The sequence below is a fragment of the Cucurbita pepo genome, chromosome 17, assembly GCF_057944985.1.
Source record: "Cucurbita pepo subsp. pepo isolate OVF chromosome 17, ASM5794498v1, whole genome shotgun sequence".
In the NCBI taxonomy this organism is placed as follows: Eukaryota; Viridiplantae; Streptophyta; class Magnoliopsida; order Cucurbitales; family Cucurbitaceae; genus Cucurbita; species Cucurbita pepo.
Genome location: NC_141814.1, coordinates 14,173,154 through 14,195,535, shown reverse-complemented (window position 1 = coordinate 14,195,535; position 22,382 = coordinate 14,173,154). Strand labels below are relative to the sequence as shown.

The window sequence follows — 22,382 nt, the reverse complement described above, 5'->3', positions numbered from 1 at the left end:
TCTGTACTTGAGAAAATTTTAATGGTTTGATTCCATGGAACTTCACCCACTTGGAAGAAAAGAAGAGACGGAGAACTTTTGTAAAATTTTAATGGTTGAGATTACTCGTATTGTTTTGGAATCTTAAAATTAAAATTAAGATAAACCCATTGAATGTCATTCTGGGGGGGGAACCAATTGTCACCATCACAACTTTATTTGAAACACATATTCTTTTGCAAATATAACTTTATATACAAGGAACAAAAGAAAAAAAAAACTTGATTTTCTTAAGGGGCTTAACTTCTAATATTTGAAATCTTGGTGGAATCCTTAGGTTAGTTTTATTATACCATAAAAAATTGTTGAATATTTCGTGCGTTCCTCTCAAACTCTCCGTGAAGAGTTCTGTACAAAGGTTTGTATTGAGCAGCACATAAATCTGTGGTATTTTTCCGGCACCAACTCAAAATTGATCATTTCACAACTGCGGAAGAAAAGAAAAGAATTGGAATATATGCCGGAACCTCTTTCACGCAGCTGACCTCTAAAAACCTATACAACAACTTACAAGAGGGTTACAAAAAAGGCGGGGAAAAAAACTGCACACTCTACAAAAATTGATTTGTTAAAAGAAAAAATCAATTTCTACTGCCTAATCGTCTAAGCGTTGAATTTCACCCATCATGATTCTGTTGCTGGTGACTTTGAAACCGAGTAGTGCAGGGTCTATTTGCCTCCCCTTCTTCCCTTTCTTTTTCCCACCTTTCCCTCCCTGCATTCCATCGGATGGTTCTGAAACCCCAGTTGAATGGACTTCTTGCGGAGCTGTCTTCTTCAGCATATCAATAAAAGAAGTCTCCGATACTTCATTGTCACTACAGGAAGAAGAACGCCGAAAACGCATTTCTTTCTTCACAGCAACCATGTTTTCTTGGTTCACCGAGACACCAGTTGGGTCGGGTCTTCCTCCTAAATTTTAGGATAAATATCTCAAATTTAGTTCAAATTTCAAAATATTTATGGAGAAAAGATAGCAAAACCGATCACTTATATCTACCATCTGGATTCTTGCCTCTAACAACCGGATCAGAAATCAGGACAGACGATCCTTCCTGAGCTGCTGAAGTACGTGAGACAGGAGGTCGTTTCAATAAAGTATTGTCTTTATTGTGAATGATAATATCCCTGTCAGAAAACAGAAAATAAAAATATTAGTAAATCCATATTTATAAACTACCAAAGCCATTTAAATGAACAAATTGCCTCAAGCTGCAAGTAAAGAACAAGTTGAGCATGCATTCGTCTTCACTCATTATATACTTTTAAAGGTGCTAGTAACTTACGGGTCTTTAGGAATCTCTTCTGGGAACGTATTAGCAATCCTTTCATTGTGAAAGCCTACATTTCCAAGGAAAGAAAACATAAGATAGCATCTTCATAATGGTTGGTAGAAGAGAAGGTAACTGAAAAAAGAGAGAAATTTATACCAACAGAACCAAGAGAAGAATGCCGGCTAAGGGTATGAGTATCCACCGAAAATTCCCCGTGATCAGCAGATGCCACTTGATCAAGCATGCTTTCTTGAATTTGGAAAGCTTGAGTTTTCATCAAACCCTCACCTTTCAATCCTCGAGCTCTACCCTCCACCTCTGAGACATCTTTATTCATCGAACTAGAGCTGTTAATTGCACCATTGGGTTTAGGACCAGTCAAAATTGATGTTCCCTTGCTAACAGAGCCAGACTCCAACCTGTACAGGACCTTCTCATTGCTTGCCAAGCTGCCAGGATGCTCACCTTGCAGTGGTTTATAAGAATTAGAACCATAAGACCCCACTGACAATGCATTGTTCAAGCCTCTTTCCTTGCCTGAATGAAGAATGAACGACTGATCAAGAGAGCCTGATCCAGAATAGAGGCCAGATGATGCCCTATTGAACGATGCACAATTTCCTACATCCAAGGATTCTGTAGGTTGATGAACAGACTTCTGATTGAGGAGTTCCATTAATAACTGCTTTGACTTCTCATCATTGAGCCCATCTGACATCCATAGAGTTGGATCTTCAGAAATCATTTTAGCTTCCAACTCCCTTTTCTGTTGCTCAGCATTGATATGCAGCTGTTGAATGCGAGACTCCATCCAATCATTTCCATGTCGGTCATTTTTCTCAGACCAGTTGCCTTCAGTTCCATCAAAATGTGAAGTATGAAACTGGTTACTGCCTAGAGAGTGGTGAGGATTCTGTGGAATGATGCTGGGTGCATATTGTCCCAGTTGACCACCAGGTGGATTATGTGCACTAGATTCTTGCAATTCTAAAGCACGAGCACGGGCCATTGCATTAACAACATCCAGATTCATCCCCTGAGCAACATCAGGATAGGATATTGATCTCTCAAGTGGAAGTGAAGCAGGCTCATAAAGACCTAGCCTAAACCGATCTTGGAATGAAAGATTGCGCTCAAGGTGATTCAGCTGCTCTACATGAGACTGCCTCGGCTGCTGCTGCTGCTGCTGGTGTAATTCAAACCCTGACGACAATAAACGTTGTGCGTTAGCATGTCCTCTAAAAAACTGCTGATCAGCCTCATCCTCTGGCCAGATGGGACCACCAACAAGTCTCTTGTCCTCCATATTGGCCCTCTGCCTTAATGCCATAGACAACTGTCGAGACTGAAGCATCTCCTGCTGGAGAATTTGCTGATCCAATGATTGCATCTGTCCAAGCTGGGCCCGAGATATTAGTTCAGACAAATCTCTTGGATGTTCCTGTTGTGGTGGCAAGTGACCAAACTTTGTTTTAATAAGTTGCTCAAAAGATGGATCAACAGATCTTTGTTGATGATGAGACTGTTGCTGTAGCTCATGTAGAAGACGTTGCTCCAGTATCGCCTGATCAAGAGCATTATTGGCTCTAATTGGATCAATATGTGACTGCCCAAGACCTGCATCATGCATTTGTTGGCGCAACAATTGTTCAAGCAGCAGCTGTTGGACTTGAGATTGATGTTGTTCCTGCAAAAGCTTTTGCTGCTGATGCAACTGCTGCTGCTGTAATTGATGCTGTAACTGCATCTGCTGCCGTTGTACACTCAGGTTCAAGAAATGATCAAGGTCGGGTGTACTTCTATTAGCCAATAGCTGGTGATGGTGCATAAGATTCTGCTGGTGCATATGATGATCTAAGGTAGCTTCATTAGAGTGAGACAACAAATTCCGTTGTTGAAGTGCCTGATGATATTGTTGCGAGATGAGTTGATTTGCCAAATCAAACCTATTAGATTCTTGTTCAATAAGTGGCAGGGAATGAGCGACATTTGCATCCTGGTATACACCCTGGTCAGAATGCATACTTCTTCTGTAAACATCAAGCCAAGTCTCTGCATTGAGAGATGCTTCCCCCTTCCCAACAAATGGTCCAGTTCTTCCCATGCTTGAAGGAATGTTAGCTGACTTGGCATGTTTCAAATTTGTGACTTCAACTGGTTTCACATTCGTACCTTCCAGCTCAGACCACAGCAATCCAAAAGGGTGCAACTTATGTTCATTCTGAACGGGAACACTGCGATCAGTCAACTCGGAAGGTTGGCTGATAGAACTTACCAAAGGCAGTACCCCAGCAGAGTTAGGAATTTGATAACCACCATTTCCAGGCCTCCCAGAAAATACAATTTCTGAAAAACAGAGGAATTGTTATGACGAGTGTGTCAAGGAAAAAAAATAGCACATTACTAATAATACAACAAAAAGAAGACAACAAACCTTCATCCTGTGCAACAACATCATGAACGCCTTGACCCTTGGAATGTAAATGAAATGGTACTTCCGTCTCGGACATACCAGATGGAATGTGTTGATTTGAGAGGCTATGTAATTCAGCCAATGACCGATGAACCTCATTTGTTGTGGACGCATCATTCTTATCAAGAGAAGGATGCTTAGAAGGCAAATTGGCCTCCATTATTCCTCCTGAGACACCAGATTGTCCTGAAAGAGATTTCATATCAGCACAATCAACACTTCCCACTCTAATTTTCAAATGTGGCATAACCTTTCCCAACTCACTGAATGGGGTTCCTTCAGGGGCATCTGCCAACCGAACAGGCAGGTCCAACCCAAAGAAACCTTGCTCATACCACAAAATAATGTCAGCCCCGATAAATGGACCCTGAATAACCCCTTGAGGATCAAGATAAAACAAACTCAACTCCTCGGACTTCACATCAGAACTTATAGTTGCATTTTGCTCAGAGAAGGGAATAAAGAAAATAGCACTAGGATCATCAGGAAGCTTGGATCCGACATCAAAAGAATTTGCAAACTCAATTTCATTGAAGTTACGAGGCACTCTATGATCCGAATCTTCTCGCCCATTCACATTAACATTTAGCTGAGTACCAATCTCCATCCCAAGTTGGGAGGCTACTGTAGAAACTGTATGGGCCAATCCATCAGCGTTTGACATGGAAACAGCTGCATTGGACCTTTTTTCCTCTTCCTTATGGCTGATATATTTTCCTATTTAATAGAAATTAAAAATGAAAAAATGCTTTCAGCAACAAATGGACACTAAGCAATATCATATTTGTTGTCGGCAGATACAAAAAAGAAGATAAAGGATGTAAATACTAACCATTTAGGGCATCTCTCGTTGCAGGATGACTCCAAATGCTCCCGTCACTAGTATCTTGGCATGCATCATCATTAGTAACTTTTTTAGTGATATTAGCAATTTCTTCATCTGCAGTTGCTGCAAGGACAATCCATTTTGTAAATATATTGATTATCCCCCATAACTAAATAGAGGAAATGTAGGGAGAGTTTTAGACAAACAAGTACACGGTAGAAAAAACTTGAAGATCTAACTCAATACCTTCTACATCCTCAGATACTAAAGTGGAGTCCAGTCCAGTCTGATTTCTCTCTATCGAGTCAACATCTCCTGGATTAGATTTCAACAAAGATTAGTCCCTAGTTTAGTTTCTAAGGAGTTAACAGATGGACCAACGCCACAGCTACCAAATAGAAAATACCTAAAATACATTCAGTTGGCTTCTCCTTTTTCTGTGGAATGTATACAACCCCACTACTTGTGATCTTTCCCTTCCATATGTCACTAAGGATAGCCTGCACAATACAAACGGCACAGTCACATAATAACTTGCAGCACATTCATTGTCATCCAACATGTCAAGAAATTATTTGTTACCTCCTCCTCAGCATTCGGAGAAACAAACGCTAACGGTTCTACAGAACTAGGTTGAGTCACAGGCAGTAATTCATCCATGTGATCAGGCAGAGATGAGAACGATGGATCAAATTTCTGCCTCCTATATATGTCAAGAAGCTTACCCCTAGGGTAACAAAAAGAATAAGATGAGTATCTTGGTTTCCCAGGAACATTTTCTATCTTATCCAAGAATGGAACTCCAATGGGACAAGTAGATGATCTCCCAATAGTATTGGACCTTCCTCGTCCAACTGTAAATCCTAAATTAGACCCCCCATCTCCCCGGCCTCTCTCAAGAGTAAAACCGGGTGCAGCACGAGAGGAAGTTGAGCCAACAGAATGACTTTCCATCCTATGGCGAGGCCTCCATTTATCACGTGAATCGGAATCACGCTCAGAAGTAGGGCGATTGCCACTCACTGATTGACTGTCATTGCGAACATCTTCCTTATCAGCATCTGCTCGCTTGTCCATCCGTGATTCCTTTTCTTTGTCATCTGGTCCCCACCTCAATGTCCATTTGTTGTCACGTCGCGCATCATGACCAGAAGTACGACTATCATGCCCAGAAGTACGACTATCATGCCCAGAAGTACGACCATCATGACCAGAAGTGCGATTATCATGCCCAGAAGTACGACCATCATGCCATCTGTCCAAATTAGGTAGGACTCTAATCTCCATTGTCTCCTTGGTTGACATGCTATCAATGCGGCGCTCAGCTTTTCTGCGGCGACCACCAAGTAAGCCAGTTTCACGCTCTTCCTCTCGCCAACAGCGCCCACTTTCATTTTCAGAAGTATTTTTCCTCCAATCCTTCTTGTCCTCAGATCCATCTGGGCGCCAAACATCTTTCTGATTGAGATCAGTAGAGTTAGCAAGGGACACTGGCGTTGGAGCACGCACTTCCTGTTCCACGTTGAACAGAATACTTATCTACTGAAAAAAATAATGTACGGTCTATACAAGTGCAAATTCTTCCTAAGAATTAAATAGAAGTTACCATGTTAAGCCTACAAAAATATGGCATACAGTTACCAATACATCCTTGACCAGTATTGAATTTAGCTATAACAGGATTTAATTCAGACCATGTGTTAAGGGTAAGTTTTCTGTACAGATGAATAATAACAGAAGAAAGACCGTATTTTGAAAATTTTAAAGTATCAACCAAGACATAGTAAAAGCCGGTAGACATAGTAAAAGCCGGTAAACCTTAGTTCAAACTACGACAAAAAGAGGCTACCATTATCACTAGAAGCTAATCAAAACTAACCAACAATACTACAATCTTTTCTAACTTTACAAGCCTAGAGCAAGAGAGAACTTAACCAGGCTCATAACATCTTCTGTATGCCTATTAAAATTTCCACAAGAGACTTCTAAGATCAGCTAACAGCTTGAGAAATGGGAATTTAAATAATATTCCTATGGATTCAATATTAAATTTCGAACATGAAGGATACCTCAATAGCTTCAATCCCCATATTCAAAATATGATGCTATTGTGCAAGCTAAGAGGCTGATTGAATTTCTGGAAATCATTTTTATGAATAACTTCTCAATCTTATCTTTTAAAATAAATTTGAAGTTTAATTTTATAAAAATGATATCTTATGTTATTGTGTTTAAATTTGTTTCTTGTACACATAGATTTAATACAACACATTTAAATCAAGCTATACTGAAAAAAAAACTACAGTTATATATGAATAGTTAATTTAGAAAATATCAAATAAAACAAAACCAAATAGCCAAATAGTATTTCACCTGTTTCTATTGACTTTAGAAAAAATAATCGTGCCAAATAATTTTACCGTTAGATCTTTAAACTCAAAATTTATTTCTAGACTCAACAATCTATTTATAAACATGACTACAAAGAAACTCCATAGGCAGTCAAATCCTGACGGGCATTTCATCAGCTATCTCTGTGCTAAAATTAATATCTGACCTTAATCTTCAGATTTCCCATAAAGAGTTCCTCATCTTTCAAAGTAATGATTAGGAGAAGTTTGCTCAAGCATATTATCCTTTACCTCTTTCAAAAAGTTCAGGTGAAAACATCAAGGGGATCATCATATCTTAAAATAAATCAAATCCAAAAGATCACCTAAATAACTACAACAAGACAGACTATTTAATAGAACAAAAATACATGAGTTCAAAACTTCCCAGAAAATAAAACTCCATTAAAGTTCTTCAAATGAAATTATGTATACAAAATAGTTCAAATACAAAATTGAGACAATAATGCAATTTATCTATTAAAAAAAATTCTATTAAATCATAAGCAAGATGTTTTCTCATCTCTACAAGAACATAACACCGATTCATTAAAATAATGCTTTGGGTGAACACAAACATAATATAAAGTGGCTAGACAACTCCTTAATTTGAAACTCACCTTTTACAGACATGTTTTCATAGACTTTGTTGTCAAGAAAAAAACATTGTAGAATAAATGCTTACAAAGGGTTCAGGGAATTTAAACTTATCAATAAAACTTCCCCAACGACAGAAAGGAAAATAAATGAAATAATGCCAAACAAGTATTACCATCTTAGCTTCACTTGGTTTGGCATATAGCCATTGAGGGGACAAGGGTATGTTGTTCTCTGATGCCACTGGGTCTGCATTGTTTGACTATGCATGTTAGCATTGTCACGTTCACAGACTAAACGATAAAACTCAGAAAATTTTAAGATAGGTAAAAGCTACCTTTTGACTCATCAAGGAAGGCCGTGAGCACCTTCTCCTCATCATTCCCTGCAGAAGATTACAGTAGCATATGGAAACGTGTATTTGCAACATTAGTAAGCCAATAAATATATAAAGCAAGAATCACTAAAGTGGCTGCATATGTTCCTAAACCGTGGGTGAAATAAAGATGTAGAAATTGCAAGAATCGACCATCTCAACATATTAACGAGAAAACAAGAGGGAGAAAAATAAGGATTGCAAAAAGTGGAACAAGAAACTAACGAATACAAAATGAAAGGAAGAAAGGAAAACCCCATAATTAGTCCCCACAGTCATCCCTTCAGTAAAGATTACAACCCCATCACATAAACAACTTCAAGTACGACACAATAAACATGTTTGAATTCCAGAGGACTGGGATAGGTATCGTAAAACAACAAACATCTAGACAAAGATCAATGATTCGCTGAACAGCACAACATAAACTGCAGTACATGAAAATTCACCCCTCCCCCATCCCGTTACCGTAGCACCAAAAATAGATGTAAACATTATAAAAACTCAGGCAAAGCACCAAATCCGTAAAGCAACAGCGAACAAGCATAAGCAATCAATGAAAACAGTACAAAATTGAATTCAAAACACAGAAAGAAAGCCATAGGATCTGGGAACTCCAATAAAGAAATCGAAAAAAATGGTCGAGAGATTAACATTGTAAACCCTAATTCATGAACTGGAAACAGAAAGATTCAAATCCCGAACCAAAACCAGACGGCTGAGATCAAGAAACAAAAAGCAGACATTGACTCGAACGAATTGAATCCAAGAAGGCGCGGGATCAAATAAAAGCAAAGCAGCGTAAGCGGCAAGAAAGAGAAGACAACGAATAGAATTCAGAAACACAGATAGATATATATACGGAGAGTGTTGTGAGTACCTTTGGGCGTCCAGGAGTGATCGGAGGGTCGGGAGGAGAGAAGATCGTCAGGGAGACCGAAGTTGCCGTCGGCCATGTGGGAGCGGAGATCGAAAGCAAAGGCCGGATTTGATGTGTGGAGGGAGGGAAGGAAAGGAGTGATTTGCAGAGAGAAGCAGGAGAGAAGAGAAGAGAAGGTTCGTATGTATGAGAAAATCTAGGGGTTTGGGGAGAATGGCGAAACTGTTGCAGAGAGAGAGAAGAGAAGAGAAGAGAAGAGAAGAGAAGAGAAGAGGAGCGAAGAGAGAGAGAGAGAGAGAGAGAGAGAGAGAGAGAGAAGGTGCGACTTGTGAGTCTGAGAGAGAAGGAAAAGGGTAAGGCAGGGTTTGGGTTTGGGTTTGGGTTTGGGTTTGGGTTTGGGTTTGGGTTTGGGTTTGGGTTGGGTCTGTGTTTCTTCTTTTTTTTTCTTTTTTTTTTTTTTTTTCTTTTTTGAAAGTCGCAATATTTATAGTCATTACATTTTTTATTTTATATTTTTATTAGTTGGGCTACTGATACATGGGCTTCGTTCAGTTGTTGTGTAAGTGGGCTTGAGCGGCCCAATGAATCGGCCCTTCTGTGAAACTTACAAGACAAACCCCCAAGAAAAGAAAAAAGAAAAAAGAAAAAAAAAAAAAAAAAAGTAAAATTATATTTGCAATCTTTGGCTTTATCGTTGGTTGTACAACTATTTACTGAAACAAATAGAATAAATGTATTGTTAAGTAAAAAGAGAATAATAAGGTAAAGACAAAATTGGGTGTCAAAATCAAGAGTTTATGTCAAAATAAATACTGTTGTTCATTGATTTAGTAGGTGCATGAATTTTCGAACCGGAAAAGGGAATTGTATGGAAAGAAAGTCAAATTGATGAAACAATTTAGTTTATATTTTATTATTATTATCTGGGCTAATAATCTTTTTTTGTAAAACATAAAAATAAAAATAAAGTAATCTTGGATTCTTGGCTATCTATCTTATACCAAATTGTTACATTTATTCATAAAACGACAAGAGACAGAAATAAAATTATATTAACAAAATATATAAGCTATCTATACCCCCATTTCTATTTTACAACATAATCTACACAAAGTCATAGTTGTGTTTTTATTACTTTAGTATGATTAGGCCTCCAATCGTACAACTCCATGAACAAGACGTAGCAACGAAAACATAGGAGGAGGATACATCTCCAATTTTCATTAACCCCTTTTTTTTCTTTTTCAAATAAGTTGCATATGGATCTTGCTAAACCCATCCACTAAAACCAATTCGATTGTTCAAACACAGGCCTTACAAAAAAAAGAAAGAAAAAAAAAACACTATACTAATAACCATCTCACACTCCCCATCATCAAAGAACACAAATCCTAAAAGTCAAACCCACAAAATACGCATAAAAATAAAAATAAAAACCTCACGTTTAATTCCCTGGAAGAGAGGTTGAGAATCAGAAGTGGAACTGATTTACAATGAGAGACGAAGAAGAACCAGGACTCGGAAGATGATAAGATCCAATTCTCTTCGGAGTAGGATGTCCACATCCACACCGGACATCGGCGGCACCGTCGTCCATTTCCATCAGCACTCCGTAAAAACTCTCCACATCGCACGGCAGCGACAGCGGCGCCTGGCAGTTATATCCGTACTCCGCCTCCGCTTCCTTCAACAACGATCGGAACAGAGGATGATTCGCATACTCTGTTCTGATCACAAATCTCTGCCTCTCCGCTCCGACGTACACCGTGAAACAGCCTTCTGGTGCCACTCTCCGCTTCCGTCGGAAGCTCCGCCGCCGTTCCTCCTTGTCCTCGTCTTCTTCGCCGGAGATAACCTCCAGGCGTGGCCACGATTTCGTCTTTCTCGTTAAGAATCGTTTGATTCCGGCGGAGGACGGTGAAGTTCTTCTCCCTCGGCCGAACGACTTGCAACGCTCCCAGGTTTTCAAGATCAGCCCCTTGTTCTTCACTTTCTCTCTACTAAGATCCATGGATAGAAGGAATGAATAAGCTAGCTTATCTCTAAATGAAAATCCTCCGAATCAAAACGCAATAAGATGAATAGAATGGAAATTGAATTGCTTTCGTCGATTTCGAAGGAAATTAGCCTCGATCGTAGACCAAAAAAAACAGAATCTTAACCCGCGGCTTCATTGTGTTACGCATCGTGATTAACGAAAAATCAACTCGATGATGTTCATGGAAAAGAGAAAAATGAACAAGGAAGAAGGCTGATAGTGAAAAATGCTCGCAGATTCTGAAGAAAAAGAAGAGAAAATTGAAACTCCGGTGTTCTTCTTGGATTGATTGAAAATGGCGTGTGTGTGAAATTGAAGGGAGGAAGAAGAGGTTTATATACAAAGCCAACCCGAAATGGAATTTTAATATCTTTACAATTTCCTTTTCCAATTTGTCTTTCTTTCTTTCTATTTTCTTTTTTAATTTAAATTACTGATATTATTTTAGATGACATCACTCGGTTGTCAACTGCTGTGTCACTTGGTGCAAATTGGAAATAAAATGAAATGATTAATACATTACAAAAATATTAATTATGTGCGTTGTTATATTTTAATGAAGGTGGATTTGAACAAATATTCTTGGTTTTTGGTTTTCTTTTCCAGCTTGGATAGGTTGAATTTGAATTTAAGAGAAAAAAAAATGTGATAATTATTTTGTAATTCAATGAATATGGCTACATATTAAAAAATAAATAAATAAAAAAGATTAGAATTTTCGGTTCCTATGTTCATGAAATAGATAATAAATATTTTGGAAGTTTTTCCATTAATAAGAACAAGTAGTTTGAAGTTGTGTTTCCGTCGAGTTGCTTTCACAATAGCCTTTAATCTGACTTTTACATGAGATTGCTACGTGTTTAAGGGGGAAACGTGCCTCTAGTTTTTTTAGATTATAGCCTCTAAAATTTAAAATTGTAAACAATGTTAATTAATTTTGTCGTCTTTAATATACATGTCTTTTGTCATCTCATGACATTGCATATTGAAAATGTGACGCTACCGATAATAAAAAAAATTAATCTAATCATGTCACCAAATTACTCTACAATTTTAATATTTTGCAATTAACCCCTTATATATATATTATCATTGACAACAGAAATTCTGGGAGAAATATGAAAGAAATGTCGAGTATAGGTAGATAAATACTAATATTGCTGATTTATAATTAATGTTTTTTTTTTTAATAATTAGGATTCAGTGAAGGATAAGGATAAGGATAATTAATTGGTTATTAATTGGTCATCAATAGTTCACTGGAACTTGCGTTGACAATTTCCACAGACGTGAGAGAGAGGGAGAGAGAGATGTTTCATCAATGTCAATTTGAAAATAGAAAAATATAGAAGAAATAAATTGATAAAACATTGAGCATAATGAGATATAAATAAACAATTAAAAAATCATTTAAAAAGTCCAACGCGTATTATTTAAATTAAAAAAAAAAAAAAGCATTAAAAGTCCAGGTTAGATTGTATGTGACCAAAGAAGTAGAGAGAGTTAATTGTGACATATGGAAGTATTTTAGTCAAATTATATAAAAATAAAAAATTAGGAAATTATCCACAATAAAGGATTTTAATTATTCTTAAAAAAATGAATTTTATTATACCTAGTTTTTAACCGCTTTACTCTTTTAACATGTTTGCAGTAACAAATTTAGGAAGTTAAAATTAAAAAAGTTTGATGGTTATAGTAAAATACATAATACCCTAGGATTATAAATATTATTTATAAAGAAAGAGTTTGAAACTGATGGAACCATAGTTGACTTTATATTGAAGAAGGAATTAAAAAAAAAAAAAAAAAAAAAAAAACAGCATGAGTTAATCATACTAAATTATTAGATCTATATATTATGATTTTATAGACAAATTACATGGCATAATTGTTTAGGGTAGAGAGGGAGAGGGGAAAAGAGTATTAAAAAAAAAGGCACACAAAAATAATTGAAAGAACAGCATTATTTTGCCTCACCATGCTTTTATCTTGTTTGTATTGGACATAAAATTATTATATGTCACTATTATAGTTCAGCTTTTAATTCTAATTTATGATGGTGATTTAAAAGGAAGGTGATGAGTGTTAAACGAACACGACTCTCCACAATGGTATGCATAAGCTCTCATGGCTTTGTTTTGGGCTTCCCCAAAAGGCCTCGTACCAATGGAGTTAGTATTCCTCACTTATAAACCCATGATCATTCTCTAAATTAGCCGATGTGGGACTTCCATCATCCAACCAACCGTGAGTAGAATGCCTTTTTGGATTAAGTTCCACAGATCTGCCCTAAATATATCAATTTTTTTTTTTTTTTTTTTTTTTTTTTTTTTTATAATGAAGCTAAATTAAGTTTCCATTTCTCTATACAGAAACGAGACACATGAAAATCAATCTGATACATAAAACCCCAACTGTATCTCGGGAAAAGAAAAGAAAAAAAAGAAAGAAGTTGCTCCAACAAGAACAACTTCAACTTTGTTAGAGAAAGAGAAATTAACAAAAAAAAAAAAAAAGAAAAAAAAAAGAGAGAGCATTATTTAGAATAAAATTACATCTAAAGCCACAAGGCCCCGGCTTCCTTGAGAAGAGGGACCAAAGTTCCATTGATGTGAGAAGCCATAACTCTGTCCATAGAGCCCACCAGCTTTCCGCCAATAAAGACGACCGGCACCGGCGGTGCGGTGGGTCCGACGAGCCTCATCAAAGCCCTTTCAATTTCTTTTCCTCTGGGGTCGTGGTCGAGCTCGTACACGGTTGGGCTCACTCCCATACCGCATAGCAGGCGCTTGAGGGCGTGGCACATGCAGCAGCTGCTGACGCTGAATATCACCACCGCGCTCTCTGCCGCAAGCCGGAGTACACGGTCCACTGGGTCTCTGGCTGCAGTGGGCGGCATGTAGTATTCCCATGAACGCTCTGCCTGGTAATGCATCATTTTTTGTTTTTGTTTTTTGTTTGTAGTTTTGCGTGCGTGTGGTGAGTGAGGAAAAGGGAATTTTTGAGATTTGGAAATGGTGGTGGGGGGATGTGGGGTTTATATAGGGGAGACTGGAAAGGATGCACTTGGAGTTGGTTGTTTTGTTGGAGAAATATATGTTTTATTGTGGAAGGAATAGGTTAGAAATAAGTTAAAAAGGAATAGGAAACTGATGGGGGGCGGGGGGGGCAAAGGTAGTAATAAAGAAGAATTTGTCTGTTGTTGTCGCGAGGCGTGGGAGGGAGCTGTTCCTCATGTTTTGCTTTCAAAAAATGACTGACTCTGTACTCTCTCTTTTTCTTTTTAAATTTTCTGGGAAAATTTAGAATAGGGTGTCAGAATTGAAGGCGGCTGAGGGGATTCAGTTGTCTACACTACAGAATACAGAAGAACAAAAAAACTAAAAAAGAAAAAAAAAAAAAAGAAATGTAATAGACGGCTGTGTGTGTCCTTGTTGTCGGCTTCTTTTCTTCTTTTGTGCATTCATGCAGAAAAAGAAAAGAAGAGGCTTTTATTACAGCAACAGAACCAGAAGATGAAGATGAATCTCCCCTTCTTCTAACATTTCCTCTTTTGTCTTCAATATCTTATGGTGTTTCAGATTTTTGTTACATCTAATCTAACAATTTCCTTCTCACCCACTTGCTTGTTTATTCTTTATAATCATATTTCCTCAACTTAAGAAAAGAACCATGACATTATATGGAGGATAAAGAATAATGGGAAAAGAAAAAAAGGAATGTAATAATAGAATAATGAACATTCGGAATTCATATAATTGATAGTATAATTGTGGAATGGCAACTCCAATTAATTCAACTCAATCTCATATTATGTATTTAGTTGAAGAGAAAGAGAGAGAGGAGGTTTGTAGGGAAGCGCCGAATGCCGGCGCAGGAAGAGGAAGCCCTAATCAAACCCTATACTATATACTATACTCTCCCCCACACTTGCACTCTTTTTAAAATACCTCTCAACCATCATGCTTTAGAGTTTAATTTCCAAATATATTTTAATTAATTTTAATGCTGCTGCTTTCCCCTTTTTTGTTCCCCTGTCTCACCATTATACACTTTCTTTTTTCTTTCCTATGATTTTTATGTCATTTATCTATGCATCATTTCACATCACACAAAATTGCTACCCTGGGTTCCCTCAATTTTTGATTCAACTCTATTTTTACTTGCCTTATACTTTTTTCTCCTTTTTTTTTTTTTTTTTTTTTTTTTTTTGTATAACACAAGAACATTTAGTTAAATTTTAAATATAGCAACATTTAATTAAAATATAGCAACATTTTTTTTTATAACACAAGAACATTTAATTAATTGATTGAATTAAACAAGTATACCTTGAAAACTTATGTTAGTCTTTGTAACTATTGACTTAAACTCAAGACCAATGGAAGCCTGTGGAAAGAAAAAAATTTAATCTATTTTATTTATTTATATTGGATGTATTAAATATTGAATTTAAACACAATACATCAAACATAAATTTTAACGTTCCAAATTAAATGTATTTTTATATTTTTATATTTAATATATTAAATACGTACTTCAACCTTTTTCAAATTAAAAAAAAAAAAAAATGAACTGGGAAAAAGTGATGAACAAAAAATGAATTCTAACTTTCTACCATGGCCTTTTTAGTAAAGAGTTTTAGTTATGTAAAAATAAATAAATAAATAATAGTTGGGAGTTATACTAACATGAGCATTGTAGGGCTCAAAGCTTGGGCTTTTGGTTTCCTTGAAAACATGAGGACGCTTCCATTTTCCATTTGCATCGCATTCATTCATGTACACTCTAATAGCAATACTTTTGGTTATGGTATGAAAACCAAAACCAGAACCAAAAAGTGAGGAAGAAGAAGACGTCAACACTACACAAGACTTGCCCAAGGAAAGATACCACTGATGGGAATTGGGAAGAGGAAGAAGAAGACGAATGGTAAACTTTATATACCGATGGGAATTGGGAAAGGATGGTTCTTAGAAGGTGTGGGAAAGTGGGATATTGGTGGAGATGGGAATCTTTGCGATTGTCGGTGGATTTTTCCTTTTCCTTTTCCTTTTCCTTTTCCTTTTCCTTTTCCTTTTCCTTCGTTGTTGTTTAATTACAAATATTTACTTACAATATACCTACTTAGCTAATTTTATGTGATGGGTCACAAATAGTTAAGCCACCTAACCAATATTTTTTCATGAACATAGCATATTTAAGGTTTTTTCTATCTTTCTTAAATTGTTGCTTAAAAGTTTTGAATGGTTCCATAAATTGATGCATTGTTGGTTAGAGCAATCCATTACAATAAACAGTTTCAAAGAAAGGAATTTTCAAAAAATGAAAAGCTAAGGAAAATAAGTTGTTAAAAGGGGGAGTGAGAAGAAGAGCAAGAATGTAGGGGAAATAAATAGATCTAGCTACAAAGATCCCTTTTTTTTTCTTTTTTTCTTTTTTTTTTTTATTAAAAATCACTGCTACTGAATGTCTTCACTTATTCCGAACACCAAACAAAAATCAATCACTCAAATATATACTTTGGAAATAAAAGAAAAATGAGAAATGAAGGGGATGGTGATGGCGATGGTGGACATTGTGGCGATTGGTGGATTTGAAATCAGCGTCAGAAGAACGCGAAAAAAAGAAAAGAATTGAGGAACAGATAATTTAAGTAAAAAAAAGAAAAGAAAAAGTGAAACTTCCAATAAACAAACACATCAGTTGAATGTGGAATCCGCCGCCAGTCCCGCCATTTGACGTCGCTCTTTTATCAGTGCTTCAATTCAACCCTCTTTCCATCGCCTAACAACACCACCCATCAAACCCATTCAGGGGAATGATGCATAATTGGATCACTATTCAAACATTCATAGCGTACACACACGCACAGTAGCTGTGAATTGAGATGGGATTTTTTCCGCTCATTTTTTATTCTGTTTGTGTTAATTGAATAAATGGGGTTGCTGTAATTACATGGGCGTGCCCGATGCCGAGTAGAGTTCAAACCAAAGCCGGCTCTTCTCCTAACTCCTTTTCATTTTCACTGTACACACCCAGTCAATCAATCTATCTCACACGAAACCTCGCCTATTCGCCTACCACCCTCGCCCTCGTCTCTTCAACATCCTGTATTCGCAGTTCTACACGTTCTTCTACTTCCCCTCTCTCTCTCTCTCTCTCTCACTCTGCCTTCTTCTTCGTTTTTCACCTACCCGATCGGGGGGAAGGTTCTGTGGATGAGACCCTTGACGTGATTTCTTTGTGACAATTCGATTGGATTGGGTTGTGAGTTTGTGATCGAGTCTGGGAGCCTTTGAGATCAATTCTTCCATTTCCTTTTTGTGTTTTTGGGGTGTAGTAGAAGGATTTTGAAGATTGGGTTTTTGATTTGAGGATATGGGCTGTTTTCCCTGTTTCGATTCGAGGGAAGAGGAGAAGCTGAATCCCGAAAAGGAAAGCGATGATGGTAAGCAACACCATCCAATGATTCCACCCAACATTGCCAAATTGCCTTCTGGTTAGTTTCTTTCTTCTTCTTCGTTCTTGATCTCACTAGACTCTCTGCAAAATCTGCGTGTTCTTGATCTAGTTTATACGATTCTTCGTTGTTGTTCCTTTGCTTGCTTCTTGTTAGTCTATCAAAGGCTTTGATTTGGTGGAGAAAAATATATGGAGCTGCTACTATCAGTGGACCCCAGCAGATTTTGTTAACTTTGATGCACTTGTGTTCTTTTGGTTTGAGGAATCATGGTGAATTCTGTAGTATCATGTATCTGAGTGATAGGTTTGTAATAGATAGATAGGGATCAGAGTCGCAATCAATTATTTGTAAGGTGACTAAATCTGGCAATCGTGTTCATCCAAATTTTTGTATTCTGCATCAATCATGTTTGTATGATAGCTATTAGGGTTTTGCAGTGTTAGATTCTTTCACTTTGCACTGGTGACTTCATCATATTTTCTCCTTATGGAGTTTTAATACCTCAAAATCCTTTCATCCTAAACCTTGGAATGGGGTAGGAAGACTGCCCTTTGTTCTGATGGTATGTTTGCTTGCAGGAATAGACAAACTTAGATCAAAAGGCAATGGTGGTTCCAAAAGGGAACAGCAGAATCCCAAGGATGGGCCTCTTGTCAATATTTCTGCTCAAACATTCACTTTCCGGGAGCTTGCAATTGCAACCAAGAATTTTAGACCTGAGTGTTTTATTGGGGAAGGAGGATTTGGACGTGTATACAAAGGGCGCCTCGAAAGCTCAGGCCAGGTTATGCGTCTATGTTTTTAAAGCATCAAATTAATCCTTTAGGTTATCAATCTACACAATACGACCAAATTGTTTCTTCTACCAAGTACAGGCAGATTGTTGCATTTATCCTTGATTTTTGTGAAGTGGGAGGGATGGAAATAATTAGTTTTGATTTCCAAATAGTCCCCTTTCAATACAAATTTCTGATTTATACTTGTTGTTGCAGATTGTTGCTGTAAAACAGTTGGATAGGAATGGTCTTCAAGGAAACAGAGAATTTCTAGTGGAGGTTCTCATGCTTAGCCTTCTACATCATCCAAATTTGGTGAATCTGATTGGTTACTGTGCAGATGGGGATCAACGGCTTCTTGTATATGAGTTCATGCCTTTGGGATCATTGGAAGATCATCTTCATGGTAAAGTTTTCTGCTGACTTGAAAACCTATAATTATGATGAACTATATATATATGTGTGTGTGTGTGTGTGTGAATAATTTTGTCAGAAATTATTTTTTATCCAACACTCTACAATTTAGTTAGAGGTTCGAATTCTTGCATGCTTTTTCTATTTTTCTATATTCTTGTATGTTAATTTAGGTCTGGTCTAAACTCTCATCTATGCACTTTTGTGATTCTTACTACTTTTCCATTTTGCTTGTTAGTTTACGATTGGATTTAGTCTGGAAAGTAATATTGGAATGGGGTCGAGTTGAGACTGGATTTTTGTTGATTCTTGGAAAATAACATCTTCTATCACTTTAATTAAGATTGCCGTTTAAATTCAAGGATTCTCAGCCTACATCAAATTGTAGCTAGATTACTAATTGCCCTAAAGCTAGACCCTTCTATCTGATGAAAGAGCGTGCTAGTAGTTAGACCAGGGGACTACTGGGTTGAAGTACAGTTTCATGTTATGAGCTGAAATAGATTTTATGGATCCACGCTACTTATTTGAGTTATAACGTGCAATTCAACAGATACCGATGAAATTGAAACAAACCCTTTCATTTTAGTTCTTGGAAGTTATGGACATAAATTTGTATTTAACCAATGACTTCGCATATGAAAGAGGACCTCTTGTTCACTTATTTGCTCTGTTCATAACTATGAATTGCTTCCAATGTTATTCATTCTTATGAATTTGTAAGAATGTCTACTCTGATTCACCTGCAATGAAATGAAGCTCAGGGGCTGCTATTTGATCCTATCGTCAATGTAACTGCTATTACTAAAATTATGTGCATATTATGTGAAATTACCTTGTAGAAATGTCCATGAAAAGAGTGTTGTTACTGTTACATGCTTGATCATATATACATCATTTGTTTAATAAAAATAGGAGTAAGGTAGCAGTGGAGTAAAAGTCAATTGAAAAGAGAAATAATAACAAGTAGATTAAGTTTTTAATATTGTCATTATTGAAATTACTTTAGAATCAGAATCTAAATGTAGAGAACTATGATGATGGATGTTGTTTTTACTGATGAATGAAATTTGGTGTGAGACCTACAAAAAAGTAGATAGAAAATGGGATAAAATAATACTAAAAAGAAAAGATGGCAGTAGTAAGTTCCGCACTAAAATGGGAGAATTAGAATAACATTCCTTATCCTCTCAAAAAGAATGAACCAATAGGAATGGTTCTTAATGTTTTTATTCTTAGCTTAGGGCTTACCAATTTGGACACATGCTGTCTTCCTTGTTAAATGTTTACCTTCTGATAAAGCTCTCTCTCTCTCTCTCTCTCTCTCTCTCTAAGGATGTCTGTAATTCTTCTTACTTTATACTGCCAATTGGAATGGGATTCTGCAATCTTCTTGGACTTAGGGATAGCTTCTTGTTCTCCCTTGTTCTAACTGTCTCCATGACCAATGTTATTTTACTTCTCAAGAAAACTATGCATATTTTTTAGCCTTCTTCGTCGCAGATCGATGACAAACTTAGTTTTGTTTTTTATTTTCTTAATCAGAAATTCCACCTGATAAGGAACCCCTAGATTGGAACACAAGAATGAAAATAGCTGCTGGTGCAGCCAGAGGCTTAGAGTACTTGCATGACAAGGCAAACCCTCCAGTTATTTATAGAGACTTCAAATCCTCCAATATATTACTTGATGAAGGATACCATCCAAAGCTTTCTGATTTTGGCCTTGCCAAGCTTGGCCCTGTTGGAGATAAATCTCATGTTTCCACCAGGGTCATGGGAACTTATGGTTACTGTGCTCCCGAGTACGCCATGACCGGACAATTGACCGTCAAGTCTGATGTTTATAGTTTTGGTGTTGTCTTCTTAGAGTTGATAACTGGACGGAGAACCATTGATAGCACCCGGCCCCAAGGAGAACAGAACCTTGTCACGTGGGTAAGCCTGATGATATGTGTACTGATTTTTTAGGCATGTTCAACGGTGTTTTGTTGCATGCTAATTATAGTTACTCTTTGTTTTACGCAATGCAGGCACGCCCATTTTTTAACGACCGCAGAAGATTCTCAAAATTGGCTGATCCACAGTTGCAGGGGCGGTATCCCATGCGAGGTCTGTACCAGGCTCTAGCTGTGGCATCCATGTGTACCCAAGAACAGGCTGCAGCCCGTCCGCTGATTGGAGACGTGGTCACTGCCCTGTCATACTTGGCAAATCAATCCTATGATCCAAGTTCTCCTTCAGGTACTGCTGCTGCTGCTCAGAGAGGTTCTGGTGATCGGGACGAAAGACGGAACAGAGACGAGAAAGTTGCAGTAAAGAATGAAGAAGGGGGAGCATGTGAACGAAGGTGGACATTGGATGGTCCGGGGAAGGACGAGTCCCCAAGGGAGACTGGTAGGATTTTGAATAAGGATTCAGAGAGAGAACGTGCAGTGGCTGAGGCGAAGATGTGGGGAGAGAATTGGCGAGAAAAAAGGCGACAGAGCGCACAAGGCAGTTTTGATGGTTCGAATGGGTAAGTGATGGAGTTAGAGGAAGAGATGCACAAGGCATGAGCAGGTCTGTTACCTTGTCTCCTTCCTTCCTTCCTTCCTTCCTTCCTGCACTATGTTTGGTTGGGTTGGTCGGGGAAGAACGAATAAGTTGGAATGTTAGGAGGGCTTATTCAGGCTTCTATATCATCATGGTGAGCAGCAAGGCAATTGATGTAGGGGTTGGGTTGTTCCTTGGGGACTTGGTCAGTACTTTTTCTGAACTTTGTTGGGTTAAAATTTTCCTGTTTTATGAATTCCATTAACCCTACACACGAGGAAGAAGAAGAAGAAGAAGAAGAAGAAGAAGAAGAAGAAGAAGAAGAAGAAGAAGAAGAAGAAGAAGTAAAGGCAAGCATGGTGGAGGAGAATGTAGAAAGAGAGACTGAGAACGAAGGAAAAGGAAAAATAATTGAAAAGGTGAGGGTTGGGTTGTTTGATTTGCTTATGTCCTGTATGATCAACTCTGCAGAGTACAACCAAAGAGATAACACAAAACTATTTGAATCAGCCAATTTTGGTACTCTCTTCTTCTCATAATGGGGGATGTGATGGGTGAGCGTGGAATCATTTCATAATCATTTAACAATATTATTACTATATAATTAAATGTGCAAGGACACAGAAAAAGAGACGAAAATGGGATGTGATTAATAGTTGATATATAAGAGAAGAAATGAAGCAAAGGTAACAATAATAGCAGTAGTAGGTAAAAGGAAAGGGCCATTGTTGCTGATGTTATCAACATCATCATCATCATCATCTTCTTCTTCTTCTTCACTCCACTCCCAAATGGTATAGAAATTACAACAACAACAACAGAAAGTTTGATGATGATGATGTAAGGTAGAACTAAAGTGGAGATTGATTAATATTGCTTTTGTCACAGCTGATTGCGGTTTCATGAAGTTGTTCCTCCTTTATTATTATCATTACATCCTTTTGTGCGTCATTTCCGTTGGCCTTCACAGGATGAACCTCAGCTACCACTGCTCTGCCTTTTACTTCCTCTGCTACCTTCTCTTCTTCCATTCTTCCCTTTCTGTAAATTGCATACACCACCATCTGAACCAACCCCAATACAAACCCCACCACGTTTGGAATCTGTCCCAAAAGTACAAAACCATAGTCAATACCTTTTCCAGTTCAGTTCTAGATTAAATATACATTTGATATCAAACAACACTTACGGCAACGCATATGTCGTTCAAGAAAACACCATAAGCAAACCACATTATGGCACTCAATGTAAGGAAGAATGAGAGTGTAAATGGCATGTACTCAACGCTCTTTGTTC

At 37.4% G+C, this 22,382-nt stretch overlaps 5 protein-coding genes across 10 annotated transcripts in view; 1 reads left to right on the top strand and 4 right to left on the bottom strand.

The window, feature by feature from the left end:
- Positions 1–471: 471 nt before the first annotated feature.
- On the bottom strand, positions 472–9,112 carry LOC111778104 (uncharacterized). Of its 5 annotated transcripts, XM_087119113.1 has the most exons (13): positions 8,856–9,112; positions 7,937–7,984; positions 7,775–7,848; positions 5,195–6,124; positions 5,019–5,112; positions 4,859–4,927; positions 4,619–4,735; positions 3,748–4,503; positions 1,701–3,659; positions 1,470–1,670; positions 1,326–1,380; positions 1,040–1,167; positions 472–951 (listed from the first exon to the last, which is right to left on the bottom strand). In XM_087119113.1, the coding sequence occupies exons 1-13, from the start codon at positions 8,929–8,931 to the stop codon at positions 635–637; spliced, it is 4,824 nt and encodes a 1,607-aa protein (XP_086975239.1). In that variant the 5' UTR covers positions 8,932–9,112; the 3' UTR covers positions 472–634. The 5 variants fall into 5 exon arrangements, with proteins under 5 accessions (XP_086975239.1, XP_023513525.2, XP_086975238.1 ...); XM_023657757.2 differs by having other exon boundaries at positions 1,470–3,659; XM_087119112.1 differs by having other exon boundaries at positions 1,055–1,167; positions 1,470–3,659.
- An 845-nt stretch (positions 9,113–9,957) lies between these two features.
- On the bottom strand, positions 9,958–11,170 carry LOC111778825 (uncharacterized). The gene has a single exon (XM_087118981.1). The coding sequence runs from the start codon at positions 10,864–10,866 to the stop codon at positions 10,327–10,329; it is 540 nt and encodes a 179-aa protein (XP_086975107.1). The 5' UTR covers positions 10,867–11,170; the 3' UTR covers positions 9,958–10,326.
- A 2,074-nt stretch (positions 11,171–13,244) lies between these two features.
- On the bottom strand, positions 13,245–14,008 carry LOC111778373 (glutaredoxin-C1-like). The gene has a single exon (XM_023658156.2). The coding sequence runs from the start codon at positions 13,832–13,834 to the stop codon at positions 13,454–13,456; it is 381 nt and encodes a 126-aa protein (XP_023513924.1). The 5' UTR covers positions 13,835–14,008; the 3' UTR covers positions 13,245–13,453.
- A 2,665-nt stretch (positions 14,009–16,673) lies between these two features.
- On the top strand, positions 16,674–21,608 carry LOC111778370 (serine/threonine-protein kinase PBS1). 2 transcript variants are annotated; one of them, XR_015413132.1, is made up of 6 exons: positions 16,674–17,398; positions 17,941–18,146; positions 18,355–18,544; positions 20,098–20,489; positions 20,585–21,261; positions 21,365–21,608. XR_015413132.1 is itself a non-coding variant. In XM_023658153.2 (5 exons), the coding sequence occupies exons 1-5, from the start codon at positions 17,278–17,280 to the stop codon at positions 21,071–21,073; spliced, it is 1,398 nt and encodes a 465-aa protein (XP_023513921.2). In that variant the 5' UTR covers positions 16,674–17,277; the 3' UTR covers positions 21,074–21,608. The 2 variants fall into 2 exon arrangements, 1 of the variants encoding a protein (XP_023513921.2); XM_023658153.2 differs by having other exon boundaries at positions 20,585–21,608.
- Positions 21,609–21,855: 247 nt separating this feature from the next.
- LOC111778372 (bidirectional sugar transporter N3) overlaps positions 21,856–22,382 on the bottom strand; it is a 1,982-nt gene continuing 1,455 nt past the window's right edge. The window contains exons 6-7 of the mRNA XM_087118832.1: positions 22,276–22,382; positions 21,856–22,189 (exon numbers count right to left, since the gene is read on the bottom strand). The exon at positions 22,276–22,382 is cut by the window's right edge and continues 13 nt beyond it. Of these exons, the coding sequence (XP_086974958.1) occupies positions 21,938–22,189; positions 22,276–22,382 (359 nt within the window). The 3' untranslated portion in view covers positions 21,856–21,937. The remainder of the gene's footprint in view (positions 22,190–22,275) is intronic.